At 48.8% G+C, this 19,748-nt stretch overlaps 1 protein-coding gene across 24 annotated transcripts in view; it reads right to left on the bottom strand.

Moving 5' to 3' along the window:
- ADGRL3 (adhesion G protein-coupled receptor L3) overlaps positions 1–19,748 on the bottom strand; it is a 439,175-nt gene that overhangs the window by 54,740 nt on the left and 364,687 nt on the right. For all 24 annotated transcript variants that reach the window (XM_068941083.1, XM_068941084.1, XM_068941073.1 and 21 more), the window contains 4 exons: positions 9,902–10,111; positions 8,872–9,092; positions 4,050–4,116; positions 3,325–3,416 (listed from right to left, as the gene is read on the bottom strand). In XM_068941083.1, coding sequence (XP_068797184.1) covers positions 3,325–3,416; positions 4,050–4,116; positions 8,872–9,092; positions 9,902–10,111 — 590 coding nt within the window. The remainder of the gene's footprint in view (positions 1–3,324; positions 3,417–4,049; positions 4,117–8,871; positions 9,093–9,901; positions 10,112–19,748) is intronic.

The raw sequence follows: 19,748 nt of genomic DNA on the forward strand, positions 1-19,748 counted from the left end.
TGAGCCCCATAATGATGTCAGGCACAATAACAGCACCCAGTAAAGAGGGGACCCCAGATTGCCGTGGATACGCAGGAGCAGAGCAAAGCTCTGGATAACCTCAGCTGCACCCCCCCACCCCCCCCCCCCGCTATTGCTTTCTGCACTGATGCCCCAATGACTCTACTAAGCAGTAGCTAAATGGCCGCAGCCGTTTAGACCTCAACGCTGTACTGTCACACACAACGCCATGCCATCTGGGGACAGGGTTCCTCTGAAATCCCACATTTTGCACAAAGGATGGGGATTAAGCGTTTGGAAACACACGAGCGGTGCGTCACGGTGCAGTATTTGACAGAGGTCAAGTGAAAACCTGACGTGTGAGGCCCCACTTCAGCAAGAGAGACTGACTGCCTGGAAAGGATTTGATGGATGGAAAGCTTAAGAACCGCACTGGACCCATTCATATATCCATTTGTTCTCCTTTGTCACATAAGGCTTCTTGCAGGAACACAAACATATAAAGACTCCGCGTACTCCTGCCTCCAGCAGCCAAAGCATCCAACATCTCCCGAGCACAATGGGGAAGCAGTGAAGCTCCTGAAATCACTCCGCACGGCAGCAACCTCCGCTCAAACCAGCTTCACAGCTGCCCCAAGATATTCTAGCTGGTGACATGTCTTTGCAAGGAGCCATCTGCCAGCAAGGCTGCATCCACGCCCCACCGATAGTCTTACCACCTCCACCTTGTAGGCTATAGAGGCAGGAGGCACGGCTGAGTTTTCACCGGTGGGCACGGCAACTCCTGCTACTCGGAAGAAAATATATCCCTTGTACACACGCTCACGCCTTCTCCTGACCGCGTAACCTTGCCATGACAAACTATGAGCCCCCAAAGCAGGATGAGAGCACAAATTTCACTATTTTAGCAGGCATAACCCACTGAGCTGGCTCAGTACCCACCTGACATACCAGGAGGATGCCCATGGCCCTGGGGGGCTTGGGGAAGCATCCACCAGTGTATGGCGGCTACCCAGAAGCAGGCACAGATTCACCCTGCGGAAAAGCGCTGGGTGAAGCCGGAGAAGTTAATGCAGGTGAGAGCAGAACAGCTTTTTACTCACCTCATCTCTCGCCGGGTAGCCCCCGGGTACCGAACGTTCCCGTGCAGGAACGTCGGGTTCTCCCGCGCTCGCGCAATAATGCCGGGACTGTTCCTGAAGGCCCAGGGAAGTTTATTTTTACAACTCTGCACAGCGCCTGCAAATCTTTCAGTCGCACAGCATCTGGTGCAGGCACTGCCCTTTGAATGGCTTTTCTGTTGGTGCAGTAATTAAAGGTATCCCAGGTGACACCTGATCCCTTATCAAGTTCATTAATTTAAGTGGAGTTATTTGGCTCTCTATTCTCTACGCTTCATAATGTATTTCTAACCTTTAAAGTGACATAGGCAAGCAGCAGATTTCAGGGGTGCTTATTAACAGCCTATTAAAATATTTTATGGCCTTTATTTTTACATTGCCATAGGGAATCGAGTATTTTGCTGTTGTTGAGCTGGCTCAGGATTTATGTTGCGAGAGCTTCACCACAGCCGAGCGCAGAACGGCGCTCGGAAATGAACCGGGAGAACAAACTCCCATTCAGCTCCCCGCGTGCCGTAAAGCTGTCACGCACGCCTCACAGCAAGGGGCCCTCCAACGCAGGCCTTGGGTTTGGTTTGTTTTTTTAAATATAAGCTGATAAGGCGAGACGCACCACTTGGGAGCCGTGTTGAGAGCCACCGAAGTCAATGTGCCTCCTGAGAAAGAGACTTTGGGGTACGTTCCCCCCAACGCTGTACCCCCACGAAGCTAAGCCCAGAAAGGATCTTCCTGGTCACCCCTGAAATAACACGCTCTGTGGCTTTTTATTCCAGAACTGCTGTATCACCGCCACAGTTTGCAACTGAATAAGCGCAAGTGACTTAGGAAGACGACAACGATCTTAACTAAAAGATTTCCGGAGATGAAGGATCCCTCACGTCCCCAGCCAAGGCGGTTACTTGAGGGTGAGTTCCCTTCTCTGCTAAAGTTCTGCACTTTCTCCTAACTTGGGCATATCTGATGCTGAAACAACACATGCTTTTGATTTAGAGGCTCACAGAACTTCTTTCTGCTTAAGTACTTACAGATTACAATCAAGCCACTTCTGCAATTTTTGCTCTGACAGACTTGGTGGACGGAGCTCAGGTCCTCCTGAGTTCACGTTACGCTTGCTGCGTTTTCTTAAACGCAAAAAAATCATTTTGTGACAAAGCAACAGGCTTGGAAGGCTATTAGCAGTGTATCTTAAAGCATTTCGATTGCTTGTGCGTTCAAAACTTTTAATGAAGTCAAATCTGGAATAGACACTCATCTGCCAAAGGACCTATAAAATATTTTACAATGATGCTAACTGGTTGCATAAATTTCCTGGCATTTTAAGCAAAGATACTAGAGATTATTACAAGCAAGTTTATTCGGTAAGTAATTATTATCTCTGCTTTAATTATAAAGGCAGATTTTATGCGAGGAACCTCAGCAAGCCTGTTCTCAGAGAGCAACCCTCTCGCGCTAACGCACGCCTAGCCAGCGGCCCCCGCGCCTCTCCTCCCAGCCCAGCCATGGGGCAGGAGAACCACCAACATCCAGCAGCGTCGGACAACGCTCCCCTTCTCTAGGTGCAAAGCGTCAACGCCACCAGTCCAGCTTCCTCCTCCCCGAGTTCGTTAGACGGTTTGACTGATTAGCAGGCTCTGCATCTTATCGCGCGCCGCACCTGAAATCCCCCTTGCATTTTTTTTTTTTTTTTTTTTTGAAGCGAGCAACGAAAGCCAGAAGGTACCTGAATAAACAGGCGCTGACGGAGGCTGATCAACGTAGCGAGGCAGCTCGCGAGGCAGCGAGATGCCCCGGCTCAGCGGCCAAGCCAGCCGGAGCGCCCAACGCGCCTTGCTGGCAGAGCACGTCCTCTAACGCCGTCAGCCCCTGGGACCTCTCTCTGACACTAACCACCTTCCAGTAAACCCTCGGCCATTAAATCCGGCAGGGACGGAAAACGCACAGGGAGCGAGTCAGGCTGCGGCGCCTGCGGCAAGAACCGCCCCGTAATTCCCACGTAAGGGGACGAGCCGGCCTCCAGGACGGCAAGGGCAACTTTGCTTTCCTTCACGAAGGCCTGACCGGCCAACGCCACCGCGGCGTCGCGCGAAGCTGGACGAGAGCCCGGTCGGGTTACCCCAAGCGCTCCTCAGAGAGGGGCATAAACAGCCCAAGAAGAAGAAAGAAGGAAAGGCAGGGGGGACAGCAAGAAAGGATAACCACTTACTTGATATTGTCAAGACATCCGGATTCAGGTTTCAGTATGGCAGTGTGATGAAACATTTTATAGAGCGCGATCCCAAGGAAGATTACATTCAGCTGCAAGGGGGGAGCGGGGGGAGAGAGAGAAAAAAGCAAAAAAATGGTGACACGGCACAGCACAACGCGATAGGGAGAAAGTCGGGCTCTTCCCCAAAAAAGAGATGAGTTACGCCAGGAAATCAGCTCTCCCTACGGTTTTATGGGGTGTGTGTGTGTGGGGGGGGGGGCTGAACAAGCATGGTACAAGGGCGAGCGGGCTTGCGATGCCACGGCGCTACCAAGGCCGAGGGGCTGCGCACGCGACCGACACGGGGCTGGTGCCTGCATGGGCGGCCGCGCTTCAAACGGCGTCACGGAGAACTGCAAACGTTTGCTGCAACCGCCCTTCTGCGTCCGAGCAGCACACGTCATTGCAAGCGTCCCGTTTAGCTGGCGCCATTGAAATGAATGGAGAAAGCACCCTCTTTTTTTTTTTTTTGCCCTAAATGCACCTCTTAAATGCGGTGCAAGGCAGGGGGTGGGCAGGGAGTTCGTTACCGCGGAGGATGCTTGTTACAATGCGAAGTTGGGAGGGGAAAAAAAAAAATAAAAGAGAGTTTGATGCACTCTGCAAAAGATACAGGGACAGGGAGAGAGTCAGGCTGTGGTCCTTGGCCGGGGGAGACGGGCCGGCGAACGAGGAGCGCTTACCATAATGATCAAGGTCGCCGGTCCTATAAAGCTCCAAATGAAGTAGGTGTCCAGCCGGAGCCAACACCTGCAATGAAACACAGGGGACAGGAGACGTTCAGGTCCCGCGCCCAGGGCACCCGCGGGCAGAGGCAACCGCGCGTGCCAACGCGCCCCCGGGGCGGAGGGGGACGGGAAACACTGCGCTGCGTGTTCCCCGAAACGCTGAATTATGAGCCCCATTTGGCATCGTGCTGGTGACGGAGTAAGGCAATTACCTCGGGAGGAAGCAAGGGGAGGACGGCGCAAGGGGTGGCCTCTACGGCCTTCTACATCAGATTTTTTATTTATATATATATACGTATATATATACACATATATATGTATATCTCTATCTTTTTTTTTGGTGGTGGTGGTGGGGGGTCTGATGAGCAGGCATTTAGCTTCCTAGCTTTACGCTAGCCTTTTCTCTCCAGCTATGATGCCACGCCAGCTGCCCGTCAACTGGTGAGCAGGTTCGTTCGCGGTCAAGAAGCTCTGGGCAAATTCGGTGCAAACCGGAAGTATGTTTTTGATGCCAGAAGGCCGCGATTTAATTTCTTTGGCAACTTCCTCTTCTAAGGATCGTATCCCCCGAAACCTCCAGAGCGTTTTATTTCCTCTAAGGGCTTCAAGGGTTGCGTTTGGTCTTCCGTATCACATGAAGTTGATTCATGGCCTAAAACTAAATTATTAATCGCTTAATTTCGACTGCATTTAATACTCCCTCAGTTTTTAAGGACCCTGGGAAATTACATTTCCATCCCTGGTTCATTCCGGGTGACAGGAAGACAAAATGGAAGTGACAGGCAACAAGACAGATGAATATAAATTCTCAGAAAGTTTCGCACGATGCTTAAAATAATAATCTCTTGTCTTGTTTGCGACACCGCAAATTACAGCTCCACTTACATGGAGAGGGCTAAGAAAGCGTAAAAAAAACCCCCAGTTTTACACTGACCGTCTGATGGAATTGCATAATTCAATAAGTGCCGGGAACTGTAGGTATGAATTTATGGTGCTGGAAGAGATCGCGATCCTTGCAAATGGTAGTGGTAACGTGCAGGCTGAGGGTTTTTTTTCCCCCTTTCCAACGGGCTTTGCAACGGGCTCAAGGGTCTGTGGCAACAGGTGCAGAAAAGAAATCTGCTGCTGAGAAGATGCACCCTGCCCTGAACCTCCCCGATCCGGAGAAGTCAAAATACGAATAAATTCAAAAATGCAGAGAAAAGTGTGCCGGCTCTCCTGCCTCACTTCGCGGAGGGACGCCAGAGCCCAAGGCTTGTCAAAGCGACACGGGGGCTTTTTTGCCTTTCTGTGCGCTGGGCAGAAGGCCCCTTCGTTTGCTTGAATAGACAAACTGCCCTCCTGCGAAGCCCTCTGCGACGCTCGGGCCCCGGGGCTGCCTCTGAGCTAGCGGGGATTTTAAAAAGTCTTTCTGGGGTCATCGCGGAAGAGCTGCAACTTTGAACCCACTGAAGTCACACCTCATTAAAAGTGCAAATTTGGAAGAAAGCACCAAAACGCGGGCAACCTGCCAGCTCCGACGCCGAGATGTAAAACCACTAACGGGACAAGTCCCACACAGGGCTTCTCTTCCCTTAAAGACCAAATCGCAGGCCTGATGAGCCACGTAGATGAGCCCCTTGGAAAGGGGAAGCCACCAGGCCAAGCGCTACCCAACGCTGCTCATCTCGGGCGCCTGAGACGCAGCAGGAAGAATTCGGCTATTTCTTCCAAAGTCACGCAAGGGTGTTCAGTGCTGGGCTTGCCGCTCGCTATTCACCCAAAGCATTGCCCAAACAATATGAACTACAAAGACTTGGCTCTATCTTCTGCATGAGGAGAAATCAAATACTAAACTACCCCCAGGACCTATTAAATATAGCCAATAAATAACCATCGGCTGCCATTGGGGCATAAAACGCAAAGAGGGCCTTGCATATCAGGCTGTTTGTGGGGGTCTGGTAGCTGGTTTCACGTGACTTTATGGCCAGCCTCCACGTCTGGGTGGTGCGTGCACCAGACTTGCCTTTCAGGGCAGGGGGAGGTAGGTCCCGTTCAACGCGTCCACACTGCTCGCCCTTCCACTGCCAAACACCCAGCGAAACCACCCTGCAAACCCTGAAAACTAAACAAGCTTGCCCGAGACGGACCTTATCGTTAGAAGCTATTTTCCGACAATACTCTTTGCGGACTCAGCAGTAATTACTACTTTCCCTCTGCATTTCGCACCGCTGCCCGCTGCCATGCCTGGCCGCGGGTCTGGGCGGGAGACGGAGGGACTCGCTTAACACGCGGGGCAAGGCAGAAGACGTCGCTTTTCCACACCACGTCCCCAGGACCTTATTTTTTTTGCGGCGAAACTCGCGATACGGCCATTTAGGACTCAGCAGCTGATGTGCGGCAGCCGTTGGATCGTGACATTTGCCTTCTGTCATTATTCAAGAGCTCCAGTTTTCCTCAGCTGCTGAAAAGCCCCGGCCGGGGCGAGAGGCCCGCTCGGAGGTTCGCCGAAGCATTGCCAGCATCGCGGCTGCCTCCCCGACCACGGTGTCTGCAGCCAGGCTTCCTGCCTTTCCCCGTTTTTTTTTTTTTTTTTCTTTTCTCCCCAAACTGACAAACCGAACGAGGTGAGATGCGACGTTCCTCATTAAGTCAGGGAGAAAGGGTCAAACGTGGCTCAGCCTGTTTGCACGAACAGTCCCAGTTGGCCTGAATGGGACGGTCTTTTAAAGCAATCACCGCTGCCTAGCTACAGATTATAAAATCAAACTAATTAGCCTTAAGTCTCCTAACATGGGTGGTTCACGCTGCTCCTAAGCAAAAAATAATACGAGGAGGAGAATCACTGCCAACCCTTGGAATAATTAAGCTCAAGAGCGTGTCATTACTGGGCAGCTAGTGCAAAGCATCACTATGAACGGCAGGACATGGGGGGCTTTGGAAAGCCATAAACGCCATGTGATGAACGTGGAGACAGAGAGGAACAACGGCCTGCTTCTGGCCTCCTTACTTCGGATGTATGCTACGGGAGGGTTGGATTTAGAAAGCAAAAGGACATCAAGAAACCCGACACTGGGGGGCCTGAGCAAATCATTCTGAGATACACGAACGGTGGCACCAAATGCCAGGCAAAAACCAAACACCACTAACAGCTCCATAAGTCCTCCTTAAAAAAAGGCAATAAATAACAGAGGAAGGCAAGTAATATATTCCCGAGGAGGCCTTACAAAATCTGGCAAAACCGAGCAACTTCTCACAATCAAATTATGTATGCCTGGCATATAGTTCCCTACAAATTCTAATCAGTTCTACCCTTCTAATAACATTATACAGAAAAATACATCATCATCCATCAACCAGATGGAGCATGATAGTTATACAAAACATACTGTATATTTTTATTTTCCACTATGAGAACGTGACAAAATTGTGCACTCTGGAATCAAAGACTGTAAATAAATATTTTCGGCTCTATAAATCTCTGTAAATATTTATTTGCAAAATATTTTATATACATGTTTAATCATTAAAGATCCTCCTCTACGGCATGGGGAGGGAAAGAGATTTAACTGGCACGGGCGTACGAGCGCTGCCGAGTCAATGCAGAGAGCAAAGTTTTCTTGTCCACCGCTCATGAATTTCGGCCAAACTTTCTGCTTGTGCCGTGGAAATATTTGGATGCATCAGGCCTGCTGGGAAAAGGCAGCTTTTTCTGCGGGAAACGTTTATTTTGCTGCACTCCAGAAGGGAATATATACACGTTTAACAGAAGTGGAAAGGTTTCCGCGACACAAAGCTGCCCCAGCCCTTCGTGGGAGCTGCGGTTTAGCCTCTGTACGCTCCCGCTGTCTACAGACAGGCTGCAGAGACCTAACTCTGCCGCCCAGGAGCCCCGGCACCTTTTCTTCTCTTCTCTTGCACGTTGCCTGCCCACCTGCCCTGCACATCTTGGGCTGCTGTTTTTGGAAAGTCTAGGCAGCGCTGGGCTAAAATTCGACGTGCTGCCACCGGATGTGGTGGCAATTGACTAAAAATACTCTAAAAAGGGAACTCCAGAAACTGTAATCAGATGCTGCGTTATTTTGCCTTTGCCCCTTCGGCCTGTTGAGGTAGGTCAAACTACTATGGAGAAATTGATAGAGCTCCTCAAAAACGTATGTGCCAATGTAGTTTTCGGGCAAAGATTTTGCAGTTTTGTTTAACAGAGCCTCAAGCCCTGCCACGGCCTGACCTATGCTCAGAGAGGGCATTAGAAACCCCACCGGCTCATTGCTTTGGACACCTTTGGATTGAACCTATAATGCGGTTCAAACGACTGGGGAAAGGCAGCCTGACAAAGGTGAGCGAAAAATAAAATCACATCAATAAAAGCACGCTTGAACCTGCTGTTGTAAGGAGTTTGGCAAAGACAATCAAAGGCTCAGTTTCCCCTTTGTTTTCCACCAGGCAGTGTTGCACAAGCATCTTAACTGGGCTTCAGAGCTACTGAAAACATTTAAGGATATTCGTAATGATGAATGATAGAGCTGCTCTGATTTGCAGAGTCTAATGCACTCTCCAGTCACTACCTATTCTGCTTGCAGGCCCCGATAATTTGATAAAACAGTTTAAAAAAAAAAAAAAAAAAGGAGAAGAAGAGAGAGATGTTTCCTCACCCAAACGAGAAAAACCCGTTGGTGAGAGAAGAGAGACGACCTCGCCGTTGCAGTCACAAGCGGAGATGGGGCCCTGGGGGCTTCGCCCTCCTCCCAGTGGTCCCTTCCACCCCGGCACACGCGCGCCGCCAAGCCCCACTCACACTTTATCTGTGCCGTAGCTCCGGTAGTCCACCGCCGCCGAGACGGCCACGATGAGCGCTGGCATGCCGTAGCCGACCAAGTAGAAGTATTTCCTGCGGGAGTGCTCGCTCTCGAACACCTCCACCAGCATGATGTAGAGCTGCACCCCCTCCAGGAACATCCACGTGAAGGCCGCCAGGAAGAAGAAGTGCAGGAGGGCGGCGAATACGGCACAGGCAATCTGCGGGTGGAGGGGAAAGAGCGAGGGAAGGTGTTTGTACCACGCTACATCGATGCAAGTAAGGATTGCACACAGACATGCTCTAACTGGCAGGTTTAATAAGACAGAGGGAGTTCTGGAGGAAGCTTCCCATCTCCAAAGGACTCCACTGACTCCATTTGCCTGGGCAATTTTCCAAACCTTGACGTGACTTGTGAATACCCTTGGGTGCTGTTGGCGCGGTCGGACACCCACCAGGGGCTTCACAGCACAGCACTTACTGTGAGCGCGAGGCGACAAGGCAAAGGGACTCAAAAGGCAGGGAAGGACGCGGAAATGCAAAAGCCATTCCAGTGCCAGGCAGAAGGCCTTTTAAGGCCAGAACAGCAACCAGCTTCCTAGAGCTAAGGAAAAAACTCGCAGTGTCTTCATCTGCAAGTAAATAACACAGACCTGAAACAGGTCTGTTTTGGTGAAAAGCAGAAGCAAAATGCAATTTTCTGTTTTCTCGGGTTGAGCTCTTTAACAAAACGAAGCAAGAAGCACGTTAGTTTGCTTTCCAGACACATTTGCCTTAACAGAGAAGAAAGGACGAGGAATTTCATTTCCACTTGTTGAGAAAGGACTTGAATCAGAGCCCACCAAAGTCACTGCAGTGATTCCCTGCGACTCCGACCTGGGCTGTAATGCAAGCCGCAGCCTCACACTACGCAGGTTTTTGACCATGCAAAGAGCTATATGTGGAGTTAAGGTGTCACCGGAATATCCCACTGCAAGGTTAAAGCACCGATATGCACTGAGGCAAGAGGGTACAGCGCTTCGCCTCTTACCGGCTGGTCAGTCCGGTTGATGCCGATGAGGAAGAGGAGCTCCGCCACAAAGAGGCTGATGCACAAGTTCTTGTGAATCGTGTTGCGGTCGCTCTGGAGCCCGCGGAAGAAGCAGAAGGTGAAGATGCAGATCAGGAGGCAGACGAGCGAAAGCAGGATGCCAACCCACGTGATGAAGTCCAGCAGCAGGTCATGGACTGCGTCGCTGTGCTGGAGAGAGGACCAAAAAACCATCAGTCAACATCCAGCAGGCTGCGGGTGCCATGAACAGGCTCAGACCCCAAGAAATCCCAGAAATAATGATGTTACTGAAAACACAACTAGTCTTGCGCGCAGCTCCATTTCTTGCAAACACAGCAAAGGAGCAGACACACTCCATAGAGAACCATCAAACACAGTAAGTCAAGTGTAAAAACCTTTCATACTCACAAAGTCATGGCGATTACAAGCCCAAGCCCATTAAAACATTTGCCAATGGCAAAAAAGGCGCCCTTTACAAGTTTGCAGAGAATGACGAGCTTGGCATTTTTGGACAGAAAAGAGATCACTTAAACATCTTTTCTTTTTTCACACTGGAGAAGGAAAAAGAAATCCTGACTTTTCTCTTTCAAACCTTGGAGCTATTTTTTAAAACTTCTGGGAAGTCAGATTGAACACTGGAATACTACCAGAACAAAGACAGACCTTTTGCAGGTGCACTTGCTTTTAAACTGCAACAGAACACAAATTTTAAGAAGGTCTGGAAAGCGGGTGGCTCTTGTGACACGGACTTTTCCAAAAACCATGCATGTGAGGCCAGCGGCAATGTTAGGCAACCCAGGGACAAAATCTTATCGGGGCGCTATAGGTATGCCTAGGTTCTGCCGATAAAACATCACTGCCTTCCTTTCTGTGCTTGCGTTGCATTTACTTCCCCCTAAAATGATGGGGGTGCTGAGAATCGGGTATTCCACTACCTTATTCTGACTGCAGAACTCGCCTCTAACTCCACAGGTTTCCTCCACATGTAGTGAAATTAGAGATATCATTGCTTAGTAAAATATAAATAAAGAAACGAGAAATATATGGTCAGTCACAGGACTGCTGCTCGGGGCTAAGTGGTTAGAGTCAGTGAGCTGAGGGAAAGATCGCCTGCAAATCTCTAGGGCCTTTTCGAACAGCCCTGAGAGCCACGAAATCCAGCTTTGTGGTCCACCAAGCTGTGTTACAAGCAGTATTCACGTTCCCCTCCGCTGCTGGTATTTTGATGACTTAAGCATTATGCAGGCTGGCAAATACAATAGTGTCACACTTCAAAAAGCCGGGGCGAGCTGGAAACACTCCCCTCCCTGTGGGATAAAACCCTATGACAGATGGAGGGAAAAGGTGATTAATTTATCCATTTCTTTGCCTGCCTGCCAATGATAAAGCCACATCAAATGTCAGGCACTTCCTGATATATGCTCTGCTATGTCAGCACCCATGAGAAACCGCTCAAACCTTTCAGCACTTTGGCTTTATCAGCATGAGTGATAGGCATCAAATGATAACGAAAGATGGTGAGCGACTCCCCCTCATCTCTCCTCTCCTGGCCGTTTCCTCTCCAGGGAGACTACCAGGAGGCGGTGGAGAGGACAAGGGCTCATTTCCCCAAACGCTCTTGCTGCTCTTCTGGAGTATTTGTGATAGGTAAGGAATTAAGGAGTGCAAGCGCAACAAAGAGGCTAGAAATCATTATGTGCTTACTGCGGATCATGACAGAAATGCCTATTCCATCTAGCTTCTCCAGCAGCACCCAAAAAAACCAAGAAGATGAAGTACACATCGCTTTCCTGGCAGCAGCGCATTGCTTTATCATCTCAGTGTCACTCCAGCTCATCCATCCTTCTTAACTCAGTGTACAAAAATGTTAATGCAAGCCATGATTCTTGCAAAGCGTTCTTTATTTCATCTGTGGCTGCTGGAAAGCAGCAGGATAACGTCTCCCTGGGCAACCTCCAGCTCACCTGATTAGATGGTACCACCAGGCAGAAAGGATGGGGAGCTTCGGGGCTGGGAGAGCTAAGGTAAGCAGATGCAAGCAGAGAGCAGCCAGGTGGACTTTGCCAGGGTGGATGATACGAGGCCAACGGCACAAGTTTGTACATTCTGCGACAAAGCTGGTCTTTGCACACGAGAGCTGCCGAGGGCTTCTTCCTGCTTCAGTAATGGGGTATGGGAGTTAAATTCAGCACGTGGGCTGTGCAAGGGCTACCCTCCACGGAGTCAGAGAGGGAAGGGGGCGGTAGCCAACCCAAGTCAGCACCAGCTTTTCTGCAGCTTGCTAGCAGACTGGCTCAGGGTTTATTACATTGGTTAGTGTGAGCTGCTTGAGAGACTAGTGGCAGTTTGCAGGAGAGCATGCCAGCAGAGCCTGTGTTTAGTCCATTTTGGTCGCTGGAGTCTCTGGTAAGGTGTAGGCTCCAGTAGGCTCTTCCTCAACACAAGACAGGTGACCTCTATGTGAGACGAACCTCACAGGTCTCAGCTCCCATCCCCCTATCACAAATTCATCACTGTGCTGACTTTAAGGCCCAGAAGAGAGGCCGACAATGCGTGAACTCATGAACCTTTTGCCTGAGAGGCTCGGCTAGCCCTGCTATCAAACAACGCAGACTTGGTTGTTGTATTATGGTTATTATCACTCTCGCTATTGTTCTTCTTAATATTAATTGCAATGCTAATACTGATTTTATGTACATAACACCCATCCCTCCAGCACTGGAAAACAATCATAAGAACAACCTCTCCGTAATTACAACCTCTCCCTCAACCTCAGCAAACGTACAAAAGAGCAAACAAGTAGGAATAATAACCATAAAGAGTGAACAAGAGCAATTTAAAAACCACCTCGGGGAAAAAATACTAATTTGTAGCTTTTCTCTGAAAGTCCAAGAGAAGAAACGAGCCAGATTTCAAAGGCTGGGTGTGCTCCATCATCTTTGGGATACCCAACGACCAGAAGGAGCACCTCCAAATTTTGGGTGCCATGGCAGATGCCCTCAGGGCATCGAGCAGTAAGTAAGCGCTGGAGCCCTTCCCACGGCATGGTCTACTGTAAATTATGCCAAATACCTCCAGAACTTTATAAATCAGCAAGTCCAACAACAGGGGATCCGCCTCTTACTGGGGACCCAGACCTGTAAAACACTCTGCTGCCACAAAGGGTGCACCGGCCTCAGCAACATGGAAAAAAGAGGAATTGCAGTAATCAGTCCTCATTACCATGAGATTATCCTTGCCATCACCAGATCATCATGTGACAAATAAGGGAGCAATGTACCCGGTTTGCACAGTCAGCAATTGGTTTTCCAAGGTTAAGTATGATAAATACGACACCAAGACTTTGTACCTGGGTCACAATGTCTGAGCAATGCGCCCTTGACCCATGGAGATGTGCAAGAGGAGCAAATCTTCTCTTTACCTTGCCCTGTCCAGCACTGTCCCTGACTGAGCACACATCTGCTAATGATATCATTCCAGCTTCCCACAAGTCCCAGGTCCCTATACCATGGAAAATACATCTGAAACCATCAGCATATCAATAACAATCAACCCATGCTTCTCGATAATCTCCCCAAAGGCCTGGGTAACCGGAACAGCCCTTGGGAGACACCAGATGACAGGACAAGGGACAATTTCCTGAGAGCATCATTGGCAGCATCTGACTTTCCCGGCAGAATATTCACAGCGGAGGAGCGGGTATCTCCCCTTCCATTGAGTATGGGCCCATGACCTGTATCAGCAGATGATGAAAAATCCAGTATAACCACTTCTCATCTAACACATGTTGAAGGTCATTTATGATCCTGACACCATCAGGTGGCTAAGCCAAAATGACACGTACCCAGGGCTTCACTGGAATTGGCAGACCCTTGAACTGAAGCCACTCTCGCCTCACCTTTCGCAGACCAGGGAGTCTGACCTGCAACCTTAAAAAGAACTCATTTTGCAGAGAGCAGGTAAAACACACCTCCTTTCTCAAACGAACCACGGCAGTCAAGATTGGTGCAAGATCGTCAGGATTGGTAAGCCACTGAGTTTTGTTACCACTAAATCTATACTAGCTTTGTAGGGAAGTTTACGCGCAGGTTATTTTCAGTTCAGAAACAACTTATTAAGTAAACTGTGCAAAACGTCACTGATGGATTTGTTCCTCCGCATTCCGAAACTGCAGGACAGACTCAGAAGACAGCAACAAAGGCTGGACTAATATTTTAAAAATTGAAATGAAAGGGCTCCTATCATAAGTTTTACGCTGGGGACTTGGGCACGAACCTGACCCAAAGCACAGTGAAAGAAGACTTCCTTGGCCTTCCCCAGCTTCGGACTAAACTCCTGTCTTTGCTTTGGTGAGGCCAAGACGGGCTAGCAGAGCGCGCTGATGGAAACCTGTGCGGTGTGAGTTACAGGAGCCCTGGTAGCAACCACAACGGGGTGAGCAGGCAGCCGAGATATTATCCGGACTGCAAAATGCACTGGAAATCTATGAGCAGCCCTGGCAGCGCCTGCACGCCAGAGCTGAGCTAATAAAAACAAATCCCAGGGAATGTCAGATTATGACAGAATGACTCTCCCCAAGATGAACAGCCATTTCCTCCCTTATTAAAAACATCAGTAGAAGAAAACAGCAGCCAAACAGAGCTGCCAGCAGCAAAGGACACATTCCTCTGGCTAATCTGTCCCTTTAGGAAAGGCAACAGTAATATGGTTGGGGGTGGAGGAATAACAAGCAGTAAATAAAAACACACTGTCATCGACTCGCTCAAATATGACCGCGCGGGGCCCACTGGGATCTGGCAGTGTGCTGGCTTGGGCATGGACCCAAGTGGGACAGATTTAAACTCCGGTGCGTTGCTTGTGCAACAAGCAATTCCTCGGATTTGCAGTCGTCCAGGGCAACGCGGACTCCCTCTGCCCTTTTTCCCATCACTGCTACTGAGAGGGAATTTCTGCTATGACCTGGCTGTACTTCTTCACGGCAAAGTACAAACCTGCCTGAAGCTCACAGGCAATGCTACTGCCTCCCGACTACAGCAATTTAAAATCAGGCCCAGATCCCATCACGCAAGGTGGTTTAGCTGCTTTCCCTCTCCTTGCCTCGCTCCTAACAGCTGCCGCCCATGTATTCTGCATGGGTCACACAGCCCGTCCTCCTCCTCCTCTGCCTTCTGCAGCCTGATGAAGGCCTCCCAGGAGAACCCTTTTTGCACAATCTTCTCCCCAACAGAAGCCTAGCCCCAAGGTCACGACAACCCACCAAAAATGCAAATGCCCACGCAGAGGTGCTAATCTCCCCATGCCCAGTGGGTGAAGCAGCCGGTATAAGCCACTGCCCGAATAAAGCAATATGGGGGAACATGGACACATCTAGATGAGTACAGACATCACCTTGTCATGCGTTACAAAAGCTGGCCCACAGATGGGCATGGACATAGCGCATGGCAAAAGCCCAGGGTTTCCATCCTGCTGGCCAACACTGCTCTGACTTCCCAGCAGTGAAACGAGTCTCACAGTCGCATGATGTGGGAGAAGAGGAGAAGAGATTCGGGCCAACAATCGCGTCTTCCTGGCCCTTCTGCTCTGGCAGCATTTAGGAAAGCAGCACGGCTCTGCTTGCTCATAAGACATCGCTAACCCCAGAAACAAGCTACAGCAGCTACGCCAAACTCATAGGGTAGACATCTGCCCTGCCAAGGCTTTCAGCTAGTTCATCTGAATTCCCAGAAAAATCTGGACACGGCGTCGTCCGCTTCTGTCGTCCGCCAATGGCCTGAGCCAATCTGGCTCCTGGAAACAGCAAGGACCTTGCTCCACCACGCCACAGCCACTGCCTCCACTTGACAGTCCTTGTGGCCGCAGCTACACCATTTACAGCAATGAACCACCACAAGCCACGCTGCCTCTCGCCCACTTGTTCTTTCCCTTTCTCACCTCTTTCATCTCTCTTAAGAATGAGACTTCTACTGGATGGCCAAAGAGCAATCCAAATGGCAGTTGGCACAGCAACTCTAAAAAAATTCTATCTAACTATGGTCAAGGCACAGCAATTTCCCAGCTTGATGACGCCTTTATTTACCAGAGGGAAGGATGAAGGAGACCACAGGCATAAAGACCAAAGAGATATGCCAAGTTAGTTACAGGTAAATTCTGTGTTTCAGAGAGTCTAAAACCTAATCAAAGGGGAACTCAGCCTGAACCTTGCTCTTGGTGAAAGAGGAATGTGATCGCAATAAACTGGGCAGGGCTTAGTGCTCACAAACAGGAGCTACGTGAATTGCATATTTTAGGATAGAGCATCAAGAAACCTTGTGGGGTGATGCTTTCCTTGATCTGCAGCGCGGTTCCTTACTGGGGAACTATTCACGGCTCTCAGATCCGAGAGCCAGGAAGGATGACGATGAATAAATAAATATCCACTGCTCTGGGAGTAAAGGAAGCAATGGCATCTGCTTTAATTTCTGGCACCGGAAGAATACAGTGCTAAGTAAAAGCAAATTCAACAAGCAGCAACTTCCAGGTTTTGGAGCGGGTCTTCTGGAAATCAAGCTCTAGATTTCTTCAGGTTGCACATCCAAAAGTTGCCACCTGAGCGAATCTGGGCCACTACTTTGGGGAAGATGCAGATCACCAGTGAGACGTCCAGCAGGGTTGAACTAGAAATGCTAAGACAAAACTCGGGATGAATTCCAACCAGTATGTGCCAAATCGAGGGTGAGGGACTCAAGGAGCTCTCTGCAGTGATTTACTGCCCACCTGGACCAAAAACGCAGAGATATACTACCAGATACAACTCTGTATTGACCCTGTAGGCATAGACTACTTGACCTAATAGGTTTTCCCTAGGTAATTTCTGTGATTCACGATGGGTTAGTCAGAGAGCGGGCTGGATTTTCCGAACAGCAAGGTTTGGGGAGTTCTTGAAGAGAGGGTAGATGAATGATAGCGATATTTTGTAGGTAACACATACAAACCAGCAGAGGCATGTAATGTATTACTGAATGTGTCTTCTACATCTCATTATTCTTGGAGTCCATAGAGGTCCCAGATTTCTATTCCTAACACAAGCTCAAATAGTTTCATATTTTGAATTTTAAAATCTCATTGAAGACGTGCAGATTTAATAACTTTTCTGCTCAATTAAAGCAGTTCCTATTTAACAATGTACTGCAGTAAGTTACCTTTCGAAATGTGCAATGTATCCTTTCTTTTGAGAATGAACTCTTTTGGTGGTACAAAATGATTTGTTTTGCAAATTTTATTGTACAGCAGTTTCAGTAATTTAATCCTGCAGTTAGCATGTTTTTGCAGTCCCGCACCCACTTCTGCTTTCATTTACTGCTTTTCAATCCCACAAGTGCGAATGTATGGGTAAACCAGCACTGCAATAAGTTTAGCTTGCTCTTTATATCTGAAATGGCTGTATTGCTTTAGGCAACGGACCACTACATTCCATTTAGACTTCATATATTTTTATTCTTTTCTCTCCTCAGCTTGCCTTATGCTTCCAGTCCCCAAATAATTCGCATGATGTAATGTGTATGTGGTATAGAATAACATCTGAAAGCTTCAGATTAATTGCTACACTCAAAACATCTCTATTTTTTTTTCTATCTTTTTTTTTTTTTTTTTAAAAGAGGAGTAAAGCTCTGGCACTCACTACGCACTGATAAGCAGCGTTTATCTACCCTAAGGTACCTTTGCTTATTCTGTTTTGGGTGGGCTTTTTTAATTGCATTTTTCCACCAGCACTGAACTTGTTTTCTGGCTGCGTATTTTTCCCACGGTACATTTAAGATGCATCTGTTATAATTATTAGGATGCAAAGTGCAAGCCTCTCTGAAAAACAGCTTGTAAATTTTGAAGGATAATTCTGTAGCAATTACACAGGTAGAATGGCTTATTTAACTGTGAACTTTGTCCCATGACATGGGAACCATCATGTTTTAATAGTCTTTAAGGGTCATAAGGCATATCTAACTGCTATGTGCATTTAATAACACGTCTATGTGACTATGAACATTTTCCTGTATGTAACACAGGCCAAATGTATTTCTCCTCTGATGAAATCAGTGATTTACTTCCAAGTATTCAAACATCTCCACTCCAAAGGAGATTGGAGGGCCAACTGGAGGGCTCAATTTTCCCAGCCATCTGCAAGGACAGGGGGACATTGTGGCTCAGTAAGGTCAACCGCTAGATAAGCCTTGGTGCCAAACGCTGCCTTCCTGGCTTCCAGAAATATTACAGATTTGAGAAGGAATCCAAGTCCTGGCTGGCAGCGGGACCCACCAGGACTGTCTAAATACACTCCTCCCAGGCCTAGAGAAGATTTAGTGTGGGATTTTTTGTGGGAAGCAACACAGCTTTCATCCCATGCCCAAGCCTTCTTCAACAAGGCTGCTCCCAAGAGAGTCTAGAGCTTCCTCTTGCTCCAAAGAAATATACATATATTACATACATATATGCATATCGATAAATGCAGCAGGGAGCCCATTGGTTTGGGTGCACACAGCCGCTCTGGGCCCAACCAATTTTAACAGGCACCAAGCATCTTCAGAAATAACATCTCTTCCTCTTAATCGGGTACTGTCCTATTAAGATTGGAATTGATCCTACCAACTTCTCCTGAAGCGCACCGATAAATAATCCCTGCCACGGTGGTCAGCCAATCTTCTCCCCCTTCAAACAAAGACGTATAGCTGTTTTGCACCAGACAGCGAGACGGCCATCAATCACCGGCTGACTGGCGCTACCTTCCCGCTTTGCCTTGCCACATATACTTTGCTCATAATTAAACCCTGGCCGTAACTCACAGCGCCTCTGCTGAGGTCTCCTCCGGAAAACTCGCTCTTTGGCCACCCTACCAGGGACGGAGCTCATTCCCGACCACAAGCAACGCTTGTCAACACTGGTGCTGGCTTTTGATTAAGGAGCAGGACTCAGCTGTCCACTCGCCATGATACATGGTGTTTTCGCTCATTAGTTATGGTATCACGAACCCTCATTACGGCAAAGGATGGTCCCCAAAAATCCAACAAACTACAAGCCTCAGTTACAGCAGAAAGTTGTTTTTGTTGCAAAACTTCCAGAATATTATTAATTATTGCGTGCACGGCAGTCGCCTCTGGGAATCCCAGTCACTGACCAGGACACCACTGGCAGACTGGAGGGAGATGGTACCACCGGGAGAAGCAAGGCAGTGAGCAGCTGCAGGAAAGCTCACGTTCCAGGTGTTTGCAGGGGTTACCCACTGGCAGAGAGCACGCTGGCTAAGCACTCAGGAAACTCTGCATTGCAGCTTTCTTTCCAACCTGCTGGCTGAGCATAGGCGAGCGAGGGGCTTCCTCTGCAAGCCGAGATAACAACGGTGCCACCAGTCTAATGAGGCTTGGGTGAAGTGCCACGTGGACAAGACTGACCTACTTGCAGCTTGGGAATAGGCTTGCTCAGCGCTAGCTCGCCTCTGCATTACGCAGTACGGCTCGCCCTCGTTCACATCACTGGAGTGGAAAACTATCTGCATTTCCCAGGCGCAACCTCTGACTTGAGGGACTCAGGTGTATCTGTTAACTCCAGGCAGGTGATAAGTAGCCAAACACACATTTCTTTTGAAAATTCAAGCGGTTCTAAGACACCGGCAGAAACAGACTTAGACTGCAGAACGCCATTAACATGTAAACATGTGCTCTGAATAGGCCATTTCTTCAGACAACTCCCAGCATAATGCCACAGCCATTTAACGGCATGTCTCCTGGACTGGTAGTAACTCCTGCAGAATACAATGGATGCTTTATCCTGCAGCAGCCCATCTATCCTGCCCCTCTCA

Source organism: Struthio camelus, chromosome 4, assembly GCF_040807025.1.
Source record: "Struthio camelus isolate bStrCam1 chromosome 4, bStrCam1.hap1, whole genome shotgun sequence".
Taxonomy (NCBI): Eukaryota; Metazoa; Chordata; class Aves; order Struthioniformes; family Struthionidae; genus Struthio; species Struthio camelus.